Below are 17,967 nucleotides of genomic sequence, written 5' to 3' on the forward strand. Positions count from 1 at the left end.
CTTGTCCTTTCCCGAGGTACCAGGGTGTTCTTGCAAAGTCACAGATGAGTTTGTTAAATAGAATTGCCCTCACTGTGATACTGACAGTATTTTGAAATTATAGGAGACTATTGTCATCAACTCAAGCCCCACACAGACATCTTAGCTCAAGGCCAGTGTAGAGCATTTCCCTGTGTGTGTAACGTCCTCTGTTCAGTTCTCAGTGCTGGAAATAAACAAACTATGGTGACAGTTTAATTACGTGGTACTCATACCATACCAACAACTCTTAGGCATGGTTTGCCCTGTGCTGTCACAGGCTAGGGCTCTCTTTTTACCTACAGTATATGTTATGCTTTAAAAAAAGAAAAAAATGGAGAAAGAAATGTTGAGGTATAAATGGGAAAAAAGAAAAAACTAATATTTATTGAGAACATATTATATTCCATATATTACACAAATACATAGTCTCATTGACCCTCACACCAACGCTGTGAGGTAGATAGTCGGCTCATTTTAGACATAAAGAGTCTATTTTTAGAAAATGTAGGTTCTTTAGTTTTCCTAGTAAATTTACTTCCACTTATTTTCTTTTAGTCTCCCAATTGTAGAGATGTTGGCAGCTATACACCTGAAAAGTCTACTTCTGGTCAATAAATACTATTTAATGAGTTGCTTCACAGTATTTCAATGGATGGTTAAAAATCAGAAGCTACCATCCATTCCTATCTATAAGATTACTTCTCTGTACCTCTTAATGGCAACCTGGGTTACTAAGTTTTATTGCTTGGTTTCCATGCTTCCTGTTTCTCTCTCTCTCTCTCTCTCTCTCTCTCTCTCTCTCTCTCTCTCTCTCACACACACACACACACACACACACACACACACACACACACACACATACACACACACACATACACACACACACACAAACATACACATACACACACACACAAACACACACATACACACACACACACACACACACACATACACATACACACACACATTTCATTTCATTTCATTCCTGGTTCTAACTTTGGTTCTTTAAGCTGATTCTCCTTAGTCTTACAAGAACTATCGAGCAAATGTGATGACCAATGTTCTTAATCATGAAATGACCCCTCTTGTTTCTAATTAAACTTGGTATCATACATGGTCCACCTGTCTTAGAGTTCAATAAAAGGAGACTCTTCTATCTATAATCAAAGAAAAGCTCAGTATTACTTCTTATAGTTCTTCTTCAGTTCTTCATGAAGGGACTAGGACTTTTACATCCCCTCAGCAAAGGAGAGACAAAACCTTTTCCTGAAGGACATATTCCACCTTATACTACTCAACAAAAAGAACCTAGAATTTTCATTCTCATGAATTCCTATATCCAATTCATGGTTAAAAATTAGAAGTTATTCATTCATGGCCTTCGGGTTTTGTGGTTTGTTTTTTGTTTGTTTGTTTACTCTGTAATAGTTTAGATTTAAAAAATAATTTCAGTAGTAAACCAGCCTACAGTGAGTGGGACCATCCAGCCCCATTGCCCCATTCCCTAGCAATCACTGCCGATTTTAAAAGCCTCCTTTGGAATGACACTATCCACCACTTATACTTCAGCCCTTGACACTGGAAAGCAAACTGTGATTAGTGATGATTCTTAGCTCAAGAGGACATGGTGTGTAGAGGTAGAGCTTCATCTAGCAGCATTTCATATTTCTAGGAAAATGTTTAGGGAAAGATATAGGATCCATGTCCTTTGTTCCCTTTGGGGCCCATAGAAAGTTCGTTCCCTCTGTTCTTGAAGGAACTCATCCCACGCACATATAGTCACTTGTCTGGGACCATCTTCAAAGGACACTGTAGCTATAAGAAAGGCTGTCTGTACTGATACCAGCCACATCTGCATACAGTTCAGGGACCACCAGCTCTGGTACTTGCAACACAGCCTTGTCATTAGCAGTTCTAGAGGCAGCTTCTAGGCGCAGGCGCAGCTCCCCAGGTAAGGGACGGCTGTCCTCACTCCAGCGCCAACAACACTTCATGATGTTGTACCTGTGAAAGCAAAGGAGCATAGCTGCACTTCAACAACAATATCAAACCCTTAATTCTTTGATTTTTCTCTCTGGCTCCCACTACATTTCCAGAAAATGGTACTGTACCATTCACTTTGCACCAATTCTCAACATCTTATCAATGTGATTTCTTTTTATAATAGAATGCTGTTGGATGAGGCTCTACCTCTATACACAAGGTACTCTTAAGATAAAAATCATCATTTTCAAACTACAAAATGTCAGTAGAGCCCTGCCTTTTCCACCATGCAGTACAATCTAGTAACAAGGTTAGGAGTGAATTGTCTGTTCCATTCTATGGAATGAGGGGTAGGGCTTTTACTCATCCAATGTTTGACTATCTTCTCATCAAAATGTTTGGTTCTTTAAGGTCTGGAACTTTACCCAAAGGCTCTTCTGAAAGCAAAACATAGGTTCCTAATTGAGTCCTCAGTGATAGCCTCAATAGAGGCTAGACAGATTGTATGTGTTGATGTGTGTATACCTATGTATGCATATATGGCAATTAAACATATATTACATATTTAGCCTGAACTGACCCCCCACAGGCCCATGTTTTAAGTGCTTGTTGAACTAGGGGAAAGGTTTTGAAAGTTATAGCCACCCTAGTTCCAGCCTTTGTTTGATACCTTCTGGTCCACAAGCATGTAAACAATCTGTCTATATGCTCCTATAGCCACAGCTGAGCACCTCTGCTCTGACTTCCCCACCATAATGGAACTGTAAGGCAAAGTCAACCTATCTTCCCTGAAGCAGATTCTGTTGGGTAGTTTGTCACAGCAATTAGAAAAGTGGCTGATGCAGTTGTTGAGCAGAAGTGTTTTTGTTTTACCTCATGCTTCATTTATGTCTGGGCATTAGCACATAAGGATGACTAAAGATACTCTGAGGCACATTTAGAAGGGTGTGGTCAGCAGGGAGCAAGCTATGATTGGGAATTACAGAAACTTAAGCCTTTAAGAACCTCTTACATGGCATGTGTGCAGCTGCTGGGTCTCGTTATGATTTTCTTCCTCTGAAGATATTGTAGGATGCTGGTGGGAGGGACTTCAGGGTATGGTGGTGCCCCTGTCAATATGGAAAACACAAGAGCAGCAGAAGAGGTTCTAAATATGAAATGAAAATAAAACCAATCTCCAATGACCTGAGAAATAGCCTCTAAAACATAACCATGGGGAAACTATGTACAGTAGAGTTGTTCCTGCAGATTGTATGAACATGCAGAAGAGGTGTTTTGGAGAAGAGAGATAATGTTAGGGGATCCTGCATTTTAAGCAAAGTAATAAAATAAGGCAAATCAGGAAATAAGACCTGCCTTCAACTGTTCATAATACAAAGGGAGCTACAGTTGGAGAAAATATTTTTCACATTTATATGATATTGCTATGGGAATTGCCCTCTGGGTTTGAAAATACCCTGTAGAGTTGGTATGGTTTACAGGAAAGAGAGGAAGAAAAGGAGAGTTAAAGAAAGTTAAGGAAGTCTGGGACAGGGAGACAGAAGAAAGGGAATCATCATTTTAGTAGACTTCAGAGGAAGGAGGCTCAGCATGCATGTCAGCCCAGTGCAATTGTCCATCCTGTGCTCGGAACACTTTCTCAAGGGCTACAACACCCACCTTCCAAAAAGCAAACTTGCCAGTTCTCAGGGAGGTCATCCTTACCTAGAGTCACCATCTCATAAAGCAGGATCCCAAAGGACCAACTGTAAAAGAAACAGAGTCGCCCACTTAATTTCTACCTTTATCTTTTCTCAAGAGAGCTTATTTTAACACCAGAGAGGAGAATGAGTCGAAGAGAGCTACATTGCTTAACAGAGTTATGAGAGAATATTTCTGTCTACATCCTTCAAAATCTAATCTCTTCAAGGGCTGCATTTATGTCCCTTCTTCATAATATATGTTTGATCTTGTTATTAGCATATGTGACTGTGCACTCACTAAAACAGAATGCCCTCCTTTATCTTTCTCATCTGTTCCTTCCTTCTGTACACAAACTCTAGTGTTTAGTCAACATGAACCAAATAGATATTCTTAATTTAACCACAGCTTTCTGAGTTTACATGCTTATTCAAAGCTGGGGAAAATATTAATAAAATAAACTTCAGATATGTGGACAGGGAATTTGGCTAATCCCTATGACTTGAGAAGTACATACTTCACTACTAATAGCATCATTAAATAAGTGACATTTTGTAAGTAAAATTTCCAACAGTCTGTTTAAAAAAGTAGGTATCAGTGACATTTCAGTGGAAACATCTTAATTGACTCCTAATGTTGAGGTTTAAATCCCCGACGTCTCCTGTGATATGAATGCCAAGTGGGGTGTTCTTCATCAGTATGTGTGCTTCTTTAAACAACTATGTGCTTCTAACTGTCACTTTCACTTTTTTACAATCCTGGTTATACTAACTAACTGTATATGTGATTATAGTTATGTTATGTGATCACTAAATGCTCTAGATGCTACTTAAATGTTTGTATAGGATATATCTTTGAAAATACATTGAATATTTTAAAATGAATCTATAAGAGTATGTTGCTAAAAAGAAAGTGTGATGGAATCGTATTATACCCCTATAATATGAACACTTGAAAGGCTTCTGAAGAAGGGTCACCAATTTAAGTACAGTCTGGCTGCAAAGGGAGACTATGTCTTGAAAAGAAAAAGATTGAACTGAATGTGGTGGTGCATACTGTTAATTGCAGCACATGGGATGGATGCAGAGGCAGACAGATTCCTGTGAGCTCAGTCAGAGTGTTCTACATATTCCAGGATAGCCAGGGCTATATAGAAAGACCCTGTCTCAACTACCCCCATCCCAAATAAATAAAAATTCAAGCAAATAAAGTATTATAAAATTGTAATGGTGAGTCAACTGTAAAAAAAAAAGAAAAGAAAGAAAGAAAAATGAGGTGGGAATCAGGCAGTGATGGTGCACACTTTTAATTCTAGCATTCAGGAGGCAGAGGCAGGTGAATCTCTATGACTTCAAGGCTAGCCTGATTTACAGAGAAAGTTTTAGGACAGTCAAGGCTGCACAAAAATAATCCTGTCTTGAAAACCAAAAACAAGAGCTGAAGAGATGGCTCAGCAGTTAAGAGTACTGACAGCTCTTCTGAAGGTCCTAGGTTCAAACCCCAGCAACCACATGGTATCTTATAACCATCCATAATGAGATCTGATGGCCTCTTCTGGTGTGTCTAAAGACAGCTACAGTGTACTTACATATGGTAATAAATCTTTGGGTGGGAGAGGGCAGAGGTCCTGAATTCAAATCCCCAGCAACCACATGAAGGCTCACAAGCATCAGTACAGCTACAGTGTACTCATATACATAAAATAAATAAATCTTTTTTTTAAAGAAAAAAGGAAAAAAACAAAAACAAAAACAAAACAAAATGGCAAAATGTAGGGGAAAACAATAAAAGACTCGGATTTTTCACAAATATTTTCCGTTCTCTCATTGCACTAAGAACCATCTCAAAGGGGCATCTAGCCATTAGTCCTCACCATATCTGCTATTTGGAGAAGGAACAAAATTTCTCTTTGGGCATGGTGGCAAACACATGTAACTCCCGCATTTGGGAGGTGAAGGCAGAAGGATCGTAGCTTACATAAAATATAGATTTTTTTTTCACTTCAAATGTCTGATAAATAAACATTTATGCAAAAGTTTTCACTTATTGTGACCTGGAAGTGGAGAGATAGCTCAGTGGTCAAGTGCCCTTACTGTTCCTGTAAAGGTCCTGGGTTCAACTGACAGCACACAAATATTGACTCACAACCTCCTATAACTCTAGTCATGGGGATCTGACACTGTCTTCTGACCAACATGAGCTCTTATACGTATGTGTTCTTCATAAACTCATGCAAGCACATATGCATAATAAGTAAATATTTTTAAAAGAGGTGACTTAAAACATGTAAATATTTTATTTTAAATTCTTCATTTCTTGTCTCTTAAGCAGCCCCATGCCCTAAAGGTTAAAGCAAGGCTACTAAGTCCTCTGATGTGGACTTGAAAAATATATTCATGCTTTTCCTTCCTAATGAAAGCTGTTGATCTAATTCACAAGAACTACTTGGAAAAGCATTTTTTAAAAGGTTGAAGGCAGATGATAAACACTTTTGCTTAAGAGTATGTCTGACTCTTGTGCAGAAATAATTGATTACATGCCTATTCATATTCAGGGGGAAAGCCCAGGCCACAAAGAGAGGAAACGAAAGAGCAGAAATGACATACACATCTCCCCTGATGCTTGCAGGCCTGAGGAGAAGCCGTTCAGGAGCGAGCCACTTGAGAGGGATGGTGCTGGAGCGAGCAGAGGAGATGGCCCCCTGGGCATGAACTTCATAAGCAAGGCCCAGATGACAAAGTTTGGGAGTCAGGTCACTTTGGATCAGGATGTTCCTGGCAGCCACATCCCCATGAAACAGATGCTTCTCTTGCAGGAATTCCTATCAGCATGGGATCAAAAGTAATCAAAGGTCAAAGTTCACATATAAGACAGTCCTAGGTGGCCTTCAAAAGACAAAGGTCTTCTCTGCTCCCAGTATTCTCATTAATCATAGAGATAATTTCCAAAGCAGGGCAAGGAATTGGAGTTTTACACCTTATGTTTATGATAACCAAACAGAGTGAATAATCCAAATGGCACTAATGCAGGGATTTCACTCCAGTGCTAAGGATGGATCCTGGGGCTTCACATATGCCAGGTGAGCACTCTTCTCTATGTTTCACACTCAGGCCTAACACTGCACTCTGAAAGCAAAACCTCAAGTGCTGTGGTCAACCGAACGCCCTACCCTGCCCCTTGATTGTACTTTCCCTTACATGGTACTCAGGTAGATTCTGGAACAGAGAGCAGGATATACAGTAAAGCTGGATGCCATGTCATAAACATATACAAAGGTTCATACCATCTCATTCTGTCCTTACAGCTAGATGAGGTATCTTTAAGGCAAATTCAAAGGAACAAAGAAAGCCATACACTCATCAGTCGATTGTGCCCAGATCTGGTCTCTTAACTCAGGAAGTGGGACAGATCCTTCCCCTCCACTAATAATCCTTAAACCAGGCTACAGATCAAAATGCTCTAAAAACTTATAAAAATAGACTTTCTTATTTTTAGCACAGGTTTACTAAGCCACGATCTAGGGAGCGGGGGAGGGGGGGTTAGTGCTTTGCATTATAAAGGATCAAAGGATTCTGGTGTGGTTAGAAAAGCAGGTGGCTGGTGATATGTGCTCCATCGTCAAAACACAGAACAAGGAAATTTAGAAAGTTAAAGTGATAGTTTCCAATCACTGGTGAAGAAAGAGACCAGGACTAGCAGTTTTCTGTCTCTTGGAAATTTTTAGAACAAAGAAACTAAATATGGTGAGAAAAATTAAGGTATATGTAAAGAAATTATAATATAGTGAGAAGAACTGAAGAATGTACTAAACTTAAGGCCACTGAAGATAGCAACAAAAATCCTGGCTTGTGACAAGTGACAGTGCCTAATGGGGACATCTTATTGTTGAGAACACCCCTGCACTTATGATTCCAGAGGTAAGGTAGACTGGAGCTCACAGTTCAGCAATGCTATGACTACACCCCCAAGAGGCACAAATAACTGTGGTATAAGATGTGTTCTTTCCTCATCCCATGGGAGCTCCAGCCAGAACCATTATTTCCTTTTTACTCTGTCTTTTCCTATTTCCATTTAAATACCTGATAGGCCAGATATCCAACCATTGCCTAGCAAGAGGCCATGTATTCAATTCCCAGTACTATCACTACACACACTAAAAAAATCCCTTTACACCCTGATGCATTTCACATATTGTGGTAGCAAACTACAATAAAGCTTAACATCAAAGTTTCACAGAGCCTTGATCTTTCTGTTTAAAAAATAAATAATCCCTGAGAAATATGTCCAAATAATTTCACAGGCATAGTTATATAAACTTCCTGAATAATTCTGCTAATATTTTTTTCTGAAACCCTGAATTATTAAAACCTCTTTAAGTGGGTTTAAAACTAAAAGATCAGTTACCTCACTTAGTATGATGTTCTCTGGTGAATCATGGTATGCACTCACTAATAAGTGGATATTAACCTAGAAAACTAGAATACCCAAAACATAATCCACACATCAAATGAGGTACAAGAAGAACGGAGGAGTGGCCCCTTGTTCTGAAAAGACTCAGTGAAGCAGTATAGAGCAAAATCAGAACAGGGAAGTGGGAAGGGTTGGGTGGGAAAACAGGGGGAGGGAAGGGGACTGATGGGACTTTCGGGGAGTGGGGGTCCAAAAAAGGGGAAATCATTTGAAATGTAAATAAATATATCAATAAATTAAAAAAAAAACTAAAAGATCAGTTGGCGCTTTCCAGTTCTATTTCTCTTTCGCATGCTCCTTAGTTTTCAAAGTTTATTTAATACATATATTTTGTATCATATCTACTATCACAGCAAGTCTCCCACTCCACACAATCAGAGCTGGTTTGTCTTGTTCTTCGGGTATGAGTTATGCATCTCTGTCCTTCCACCTATTTCTTTCTTCCCTGTATGTCTCCTCCATCTTCTTTCCCTTGTTTCCTGCTTTACATCTACATGGGTTCAATTACCAAATTAGCTTTTAAAATTTAAGCTACTTAAACTTTCACAATCCTTCTAGCTCACTGTACCAATCCTAAATTAGAGGTTTTCTGCTTAGAATGCCTTACAGTGCACGGCATTGCCTAAAGAATTTTATAAATAAGAGGCTGAAAAGCAAACTGTTGATGAACAGTCTTCCTCTAGCTTTGTCTATCTCTAAAATAGAGCCTCCGCTTAGAATTGTCAGTGTCAGAAATGTAGCATAACTACTACACCAATTAGAAAATACCACCATCCATTTCCATTGATGCTGATCTTACCAGGGCCAGAAGGACCTGCTTTCCAATGTGATAAATTTGTTTTTCTGTGAGATCATAGAGCAGGCCATCCACGGTCATCACATCCTAAAGAGGAAAGAAAACTATGTAAAAATGACTTAATCCCAGGTTTTAAATTTTGGTAGAGAATCTCTGAAATGCAGATATCAAAGCTAATGACAACATAAAAATACAGGTGGCAGATGAGTAATCTCTCCAAAGGTTTGAATGGCCAGGGTCTGCGCTCCCTTATTCACAGCACAGGGCAAAGACTTCAGTCAACAGGCACCTTTCCACCCACCTCCAGCTGTGTGAAGATCAGCCTATCTTAGGGTCCAAAGAGCTGGCTCATAAGCAAGTGAGAAACCAGGAGTACTGGTTTCTTCAGATCTTCAGGGAGGAACATGTACACAACTAAGGATATTATTATCATCAGTATTTTGAAGTTTTAATAACTTTTTGTTTTTGAGATTATCATGTAATTACACCACTTGCCCCTTCCCTTCCCTCCCTCTAAACTTTCCAAGAGCTCTCACCTCTTTTCTCTAATTATTGTTGCATGTATGCTTGTGTACAAATATATAAGTCCAACCTTTTCAGTCTGTATCTTACTTAAATGTGTATGTTTTCAAGAGCTGACCATTTGGTATTGGATAACCAATTGATACATTTTTCCCTTATTAAATGTTTTTAAAAGGAAGTATAGAAACTTTTGTTTTATTTTTTAAGATTTTGACATGTAAAATTATATAGCTGACTTTTTCTCTTGTCACCTCTGCCACAGTAGAGTGCTCTTACAGAATGGAAAATACAATTAGTAAGAACAAAATAGCCATTATTACTGAGAATAATGTATAGTTATGTTACTATTATATTAACAGCTGCCATCTTGATTGCTTTTAAGTACCAATTGCTTTTATGTTTTACATATCTAGCATCTCTGACATTTTATTATGATTTATTTATAAAACTCAGGATCAGAATTCATTTTCCAGGCCAGTCATGATGGCACAAGCTTCTAATCCCAGCATTTGGGAGGCAGAGACAGTGAGATATCTGTGAGTTCAGTGCCAGTCTGGTCTACATAGCAACTTTCAGGACAGCTAAGGCTTCATAGAAGAACTCTGTCTCAAATAACAGCAAAAAAAACAAAAACAAAAACAAAAATGAAGCTTGCCAAAGTCACAAAGTTAGGTGGTAGAGGCAAGAAAGAATCTTTAAACATACACTGTCTAACAATATAGTGACCAGCCACAAATGTCTCTGATAACTCAGTGTATAAAATTGCACAAAACAAAATGTTCATCTTCTATGCTAGTCAGATATTTAATAGTCACATGTAACTTTATGCACATTGTAGCTAATAGTGCACAAAACAGATAATGGAATTTTTATTCTTTAGTCAGGGTCTCATGGAACTGAGGCTGGCATCAAAATGGATGTATAGTTGAGAATGACCTTGAACTCAGGATCCTGCTGGGATTGTAGGTATATGCCACCACTCACAGTGTTATCCCATGCTGGGGATCAGACACAGGCTTTGTGTTAGACAAGTATTCTACCAACTGAGCTGCATCCTCTGCCTCCAGCTCTGCGATAATTGTTTCACACTTACATTGCCATAGAATCATTTAAAGGTGATAATTGTTTCACCCTTATAATGGGTGCGGATTTTGACATTTGTGGTTCATTTGACATACGGAACACTAATCAAAGCTCTTCGTTACTAGTGTAGCTTCCCTATGACTCACCCTGCGACAGGTCCAAAGAAAGCTGAGCAGGTTCCCTGGGACCACATCCTCTAGCATCATGTAGAGGGGCAGCCTATCTGTACAGCAGCCTTCCAGCTCTACCAGGTTCTTATGTTTCCCCAGGTACTGATAGAATTGGATTCGCCCTATAAAATCCTGGACCTCCTGGAGTCCAACTGGGTCTGTGAAAAAAACAGAAGAGTGAGGCATCAGGGAAGGGTCAAGTACAACTGATAAGTGGGAGGCAAGGAGCAAAAGTCACATGCGGATGGTGACACTCAAACAGTGGAAGAAGTGTAGTCATAAAGGGGACAGAAGGGAGGACCACCTAGAAGAGAGTGATGCTCAGTCACCCATCCTTTATCAGAAATAAAGAGTCGGGGGTCTTAGAAATGGACAGGTTTTCACCTCCTTGAACAAACAGTGTTCTGTTTATTTTATAACATCACCAACTGGGAGTTTTGATAGATGTGTTTGATTATGTTTAGCCCTTCCTTGTTTTATGTTCTATGTATTCAATGCTAGTTGAGAGAGTGAGACAGAGATGGGGGGAGGAAAGGGAGGGAAACAGACACAATATCAAAAAAGGATATAAAAGCCAAAAATTGGTGAAAGCAGGTGACCAGTGAGTGACATGCAAGCCTGAGAGCTATTCAGTCACAACGGAGAGAACCAACACCTGAAAGCTCACCTCTGACCTCATACTTACACAGCACACACCTGTACTCACACATAAATGCCATACACATACCCAGAAATAACTAATTAAACAATTTTTAAAAGGTATTTTATTTAATAATAAATAATATTTATTTAAAAATTAATAATAAGAGAGTAAAAGAAAATGAAGAAACAATTTCATAATCCTAGGCCAAGTAGCACCTACTATGGAAATGTCTATTTTACAGATTTCAGTAGGCAAGGGTGGGCTACAGATCCAAAGACCCAGGAAGAACAATTCTGCATCATACTTCCCTTATACACAATTTTAAGCATATGTGTTAATGGGCATCTTAATGTTTCCAGTCTCAGATATGGGCTCACAGCAAAGAAGTAAAAGGGGAAGAGAATTTGATATCCTACTTCACCTTCTAAAGCCTTGAGGACAACACTTTTTGGCTTAGTGTGATCACTGGTGGTCATTGTTGCATGATAGAGGGTCCCACATCTACCATTGTGGATCTGCTCCAGAACCTCCAAGAGTTGTTCCCTGGGCGCCTGCAGCTTAGCCAGGGTGGGTGTGACTGCTCGTAGAAAGCCCTCCACTGAGGTCTCCTTAAGAGGCACGAGCACTTTTTCTCTGTGTCCTGCCGCCTCCTGGCTTCGGCCCCTAGATTCAGGTACAGAGGTGGTGCCTAGAAGAAAGAGATAATGTCCATCAACTGTACCCTACCCTGGAGACACCAGAAAATCAGGCTGGACAAACTGGCCAGGAAAATTTCTCTATAACTAATACAAGGACATCTTCTGTTGCTTCTCAATGAATGAATACCAACACTGAGCTGCTACAATGGTCATAATAATTTCATTCCTCGTAGAAAACTAAAGATGAAGCCCTTGAAAGTGGTCATGTTTCTTTTGTATAATCCTTGAGATTACCTTCAGTGTCCCCCATGAGTATAGCACCGAGACAGAGCAGTTCTAAAAAGAAATCCACACCACAAGTACCAAAACATGACAGTTACTACCAGCAGGGATAACATTTAAGTCAGTCATATGGTTTCCAAAATTAAAAGCATGATAGATAGATAGATAGATAGATAGATAGATAGCCATTAATTGCAGTTTTTCTTTCTTCAGGTTGCCCTCAAATGTGTAATCATTTTATATTTTCATGAATTATAGTCAAAAGATCTTCTAAGACTATATCCCCATCCATGGTTATCATTACAATTGGCTAAGAAAGTTTCCTGAGATTTCTAATAATTTGTTAATCAATCAGTCTGTTCAGTAAATACCACCACATATCATATGCATTGTCTGAGTTGAAAATAGAAGCAGTTCAGATCTTCCTAAGATTAGTTTTCAATCCTAGGGCATATAACATTAAGAATGAATGAGACAGTGTGTTAGGAGGGGAAATAGCAAAAGGTGATATGATTTTATCTATAGATGCCAAAAATAGGTCTTTCATATAGGTTAACATTTAATAAAGGACTAGAAGCAATTACAGAGCAAACCATGATGTCACTGTAGCACATGGAACAACATGCATGAGGCACACATGAGAAGGAGACACTTGGCATGTTTAAGGAGAAGCAAGGAAGGCAGTGCAGATGGAGCCATGTGGGATGACTGGACAGATGTGGGAGACAGGGCCGGAGAGGCCAGATCATACAGGGCCATGGAAGACCCTTACTATTTTCTCTTCTGTGGAACACAGCAAGCTAATGGAGGATTTTAAAATATCTGAGCTGAGAAACCATTTAAGACCTTCATGAATTGTTTTGGGTTGTCAAGGGAAAACCAGATAACTATAAAGTTGGGATGAGGTATTGATAAAATCATTGGGCATGAGAAATATTGAGTGACTTGGGTTTATAATTTGTAAAATCTGACTATGGATTGGGCCTATGGAAAACCTGGCTTATGGTTTTCTTAAACTCAATCTTCCCTGAGCCCATGTCTAGCCCTAGAATTTGAGCCTTACCTCGGGGTCCAGAGCTCTGCCTTTGGGATCTCTGTCCTCTAATAAAAAGCCACAGGATGATTGCAAGAAGGATGAGGAAGCCACCAACCAGGAGAGCTGGGAAAATGATTACTTCATACTGCCCCTCTCGGACAACTGTGTAGAACAGAAATAGGAACAGAAATGAGAAGCCTGCCACTGTTTCCCCTACCCAGCATGCTACGGTGCTCATGGTTTCCCTTCATTCCCTCGAATGGAATCCCCAGGAGGGCAACGTTAACCAGACACTAACCGTGTGGTTTAGACCATCAAGGATCACTTTTTGTTATCTCTGATTGGCATATATCCCTCACCCTGTGAAAATGATGCCTTCTACCCCCTTTTCATTTCCACTAGAAATGAAACCAGCCCTCCTCCTCTAGAACCATCCAGAACTCAGTCTCCATGGTTCTGGTGTCAGGTTACAAACACATGTTGTCTGCATTTACCACACTGCTTGTCACTGAGACTGCACTCCAACAGCACCCGGCTCAGGTGACCCTTCTCTCCCATGGCCACAGGGCCAGCCTCCTCTGCTAGGCCGACAGAAGATGCACGGAGCGCAGCTACCGCGGTGCAATATTTCCAGAGTCTTCACTGTTGTTCTAGAAAACAAATAGCAGATAGAGAAAATTTAAATTTACCAATTACTCTCTAGTTGCTAACCACACCGTGTCTTTTCGGAACCATCCACTTCTCTCTGCTCTTTTGTCTAAAATTCAGTCTGAAAAACATTCATTTTCTACCTGATGCATTTTACTTTCTCTCTTATGCAACTTTCCCAGCCTTGGTCCTTTTTTCATTGTTACTGAAAGTATTGGAACAGCATCCTAGACTTGTGTGGCCATGCTGAAGTAGGGACACACTGCACCATCCTGGCTGTTGATAAATATCTACCCCTGCTACAGTCTTGAAGCATGTTGAATTCCTTTCAGCTACATGTCACATTTTTGAACATATAACATTTTATCCCACCTTTATCCAAACCATTGTCTGAATAAATAAATATATATGGCAAATGCTGAGAGATGACTTACGCTTTTGCTTGCCTATACTGTTATACCTGTACCCTCTGAAGAATTGAGTAGACATCATTTATTAATGAAAGCTATTCGGTCCCTCAGCTCTGAAAGCTTATATGGACCTCCTCTATACCATCAGAGGTAGTTCAACAAATAAACATTCTAAATGTGTCTAACTATAGAGTGTCCAAACATTCTAACTAGGTCTAACTATAGAGAGTGTCACTATAAAAAGAGCTGTTGTGGATGGGCCTGGTGCTGTTCTTGTGAACCAATCTCCTAATGAATAAAGGAGCCAATCACTAGGTGAATAGGAGGAACTTTCAGGTTGGATGGATGGAGAGAGGAAGCATGAGGTAGTCCCTTTGGAACTGAGATAGCAGAGGGGTAAGATGTAGCTGCTAAAGTTTCCCCAGTATCATGGCGGATCCACAAAGATGCACCACCTGAGGAATCAGATTTTAATATGGCTTACAAGATTAGATTTTAGTTGTTGCACCCAGAGATTGAGTTACCATTGTTTCTGAACTAAATTTGTGTTGTATTTTCCTTCACCCAGCAGCTCATCTGAGTTCAGGAGAGAAAGGCATGTCTAGGTTTGTCTGAGGTGCTTCACAATGGCCATGGGGGATTTAAAGCACGGGGTTGGCGTGGTAACAACCCACCAGTGGGAACCTAGCAAGCTGGGTGGAGACATTTTGAGAGCTCCAGGTTAGTGAATCTCCATGAATCTTCAGTGCATGGATGGCCAGGGCACAAGGGCAGAGAGTTAGAGGCATAAGCGTGGGAACATGACAGTTCTACCTTTTTTTTTTAATTTTTTTTATTCAATATATTTTTTATTTACATTTCAAATGATTTCCCCTTTTCTAGCCCCCAACTCCCCGAAAGTCCCATAAGCCCCCTTCTCTCCCCCTATCCTCCCACCCACCCCTTCCCACTTTCCCGTTCTGGTTTTGCCCTATACTGCTTCACTGAGTCTTTCCAGAACAAGGGGCCACTCCTCCATTCATAATGTACCTCATTTGATGTGTGAATTATGTTTTGGGTATTCCAGTTTTCTAGGTTAATATCCACTTATTAGTGAGTGCATACCATGATTCATCTTTTGAGTCTGGGTTACCTCGCTTAGTATGATGTTCTCTAGCTCCATTCATTTGCCTAAGAATTTCATGAATTCATTGTTTCTAATGGCTGAATAGTACTCCATTGTATAGATATACCACATTTTTTGCATCCACTATTCTGTTGAGGGATCTACCTTTTTAAGATTTCCCATAACAAAGAGCCACCTTTTGTTTTTCTCCTTTAAATAAAAAGGAAGTATATCTATATGAAAATGTGTTTCAAATAAACCTAGGGTTGGGGAGATGATTCAATATGTAAATTGCTAGATGTGACTGCATGAGAACCTGAGTTTGGATTCCTGGAATTTGTGTATCCCAGCCCTCCTGGATGAGAGTCAGAAAAAAAAGAGCACCTCTAAAGCTTACAAGCCTGCTAGCCTGCTGTGTACTGCAGGAAAAACAACAAACAGCCTGGAACAAGAGGCCTGATACCAGATGATGTCCTCTATACTAGTGTGGTGGCATACAGGCACTCACACACGAAGTTAAAATTGTAATGTAAAATGTTATAGCATAAAAATGTTTCCTGCTCCAGTTACCAATTTTCCAAATAGAATATACAGTGACTAGTTTCTTGTTTACTGTTGGAGATTCTTTTTGTTATTAATATGCTTTGTTCTTTGGAAGTTTTATACAAGTATATAATGCATTCTGGTCCTTTGCCACAACACATGAAACACATGCACACACACACACATTTTCCTTCTGCCTCTTTCTTACAACAATTGTTCCTGTTATGTATTAGTTTGCTACTTCTTTGTTTTTTATTTTTTTCATACCGCACAGGATTTAGCTAGGGCCACCTGTGTGACCCTAAATCACCAGTGGGGTGCATAACTGTATGCTTTGCCTCCCACTCTGCTAAAAATTTGTTAGTTAACAATAGATTAGCAGTACATGGTAGGGCTCAGAAGCCCCTTCTCCCTCCACAGCAGACTTGGGAGGGCCCAACCATGTAGACCTAGTGATACTGCTCACAGCACAGCTGCTGTGACTGAGCAGGTTCCTTAACTACCTTCAACAACTCCATACAACCCACATATCTTTTAAATAACACCTCCAAACTTGCTTCTTTCTCAACAGAAGCAATAGTTCACACTCTTCCATGTGTTTAGCAACTTACCCTGTGCCCTCGCTGAGAGAAACAGACGCTCTGGAGTCAGTGCAGCCTACTGCTTTAATTATGACTAGTCTGAAACCAAATGTAGGGATTTTCTTAACCGTCAGTTAACTGTGCTAGATTACAGACCATCAGGGTTACACTTTGAGTTTCAGTATTGATGCTGAGGATCAAAGTGCTGAGTACTGAAGCACAACTCACTGACAAAAACAAAAAGCAAAAAAACAAACAAACAAACAACAATAAAACCATAAGCAAAGAAATCTGCCAGCTCCAGCCTCACACCTTTTCACTTTCCCCTGCTCATGAGCAGATACTGTGGGTCACAATTAAGCAAGGCAGAAGGGAGACAGTGTGTGTGGGCAGATGGTGAAAAATTGCACACAGGAAAGATAATCATCCGGGCAATCCCAGCACTCAGGAGGCAGAGGCAGGAGGACCTTTGTGAGTTTAAAGCCACCCCAGTCTACATAGTGAGTTCCAGGAAAGTCAGGACTACATAGATAGACCCTTTCTCAAGGAAAAAAAAGCAAAAAGAGTAATGGGTGTGGTGGGAGGAGAGAGAGAGAAAGAGAGAAGAGGGATGGAGATAGAGAGAGAGGGATAGAGAGAAAAGTTTTGTCTGTGAGTTTGCTCACAGCATACAATCTATAAAGACATTGAACAGAAAAGTCTACCTTGTTTAGGTGATGAACCAAAACAGCAGAGAGAAAAGCAATTCAGAAGACTTCCACCTCCGGAGACCATGGGGCAGAAGAAGTCCTGGTGACATCAGGAGAAACAGCACCCAGCAGATGGAGCCAAGGAGAAGGCCCTGAATTTATGTCTGAGCTCAGCTGGGTGCTCAGAGCCTGTTTGAAAATGTCTCAGGGCCCAGGCATTCTTGTTTTCATTTCCTCTTACTTCCTTTTGGGAACGTTATCAGATGTAAGTAATTATTTTTGTTCAGGGAGCAGCCAGTTGAACAAGTTTGGCCCTCTGGTGAGTAGGTGCTAGGAACACAATCTCTGTACACAGTACAAGTGAAAAAAAAAAGTCAGTCGGCAGCCTGCTCAGACTGTGAGCCCCACCCAGAAATCAAACTACACACCCACTAGCACATACTAAAGGGAGTAACCTGAGACTGTGTGCACAGACTCCACGCTGAACTGGCCATAGCCAAACACACCTTCCCTCAGTGACCCAAACCCACTCTCCTTTCCTCGTGCCTCTACCGAACATTCACGTAGGACAACATCAGGCCTTCATGTATTCTTCCTGAGCCAGGCTCTCAGCAGAGCTTCTTGCCCCTGGTAGTTTAAGGAAACTAGGATCATGAACACCCACTAA

At 40.2% G+C, this 17,967-nt stretch overlaps 1 protein-coding gene across 3 annotated transcripts in view; it reads right to left on the reverse strand.

The window, feature by feature from the left end:
- Positions 1–381: 381 nt before the first annotated feature.
- Styk1 (serine/threonine/tyrosine kinase 1) overlaps positions 382–17,967 on the reverse strand; it is a 56,198-nt gene continuing 38,612 nt past the window's right edge. For 2 of the 3 annotated variants that reach the window (XM_052175091.1, XM_052175089.1), the window contains exons 3-12: positions 17,316–17,645; positions 13,819–13,974; positions 13,352–13,486; positions 11,790–12,056; positions 10,702–10,883; positions 8,954–9,037; positions 6,291–6,505; positions 3,709–3,749; positions 3,017–3,113; positions 382–2,025 (exon numbers count right to left, since the gene is read on the reverse strand). In XM_052175091.1, the coding sequence (XP_052031051.1) occupies positions 1,821–2,025; positions 3,017–3,113; positions 3,709–3,749; positions 6,291–6,505; positions 8,954–9,037; positions 10,702–10,883; positions 11,790–12,056; positions 13,352–13,486; positions 13,819–13,882 (1,290 nt within the window). In that variant the 5' untranslated portion in view covers positions 13,883–13,974; positions 17,316–17,645 and the 3' untranslated portion in view covers positions 382–1,820. The remainder of the gene's footprint in view (positions 2,026–3,016; positions 3,114–3,708; positions 3,750–6,290; positions 6,506–8,953; positions 9,038–10,701; positions 10,884–11,789; positions 12,057–13,351; positions 13,487–13,818; positions 13,975–17,315; positions 17,646–17,967) is intronic. The other variant, XM_052175090.1, reaches the window with a different exon arrangement.

Source organism: Apodemus sylvaticus, chromosome 2 (assembly GCF_947179515.1).
Source record: "Apodemus sylvaticus chromosome 2, mApoSyl1.1, whole genome shotgun sequence".
Lineage (NCBI taxonomy): Eukaryota > Metazoa > Chordata > Mammalia > Rodentia > Muridae > Apodemus > Apodemus sylvaticus.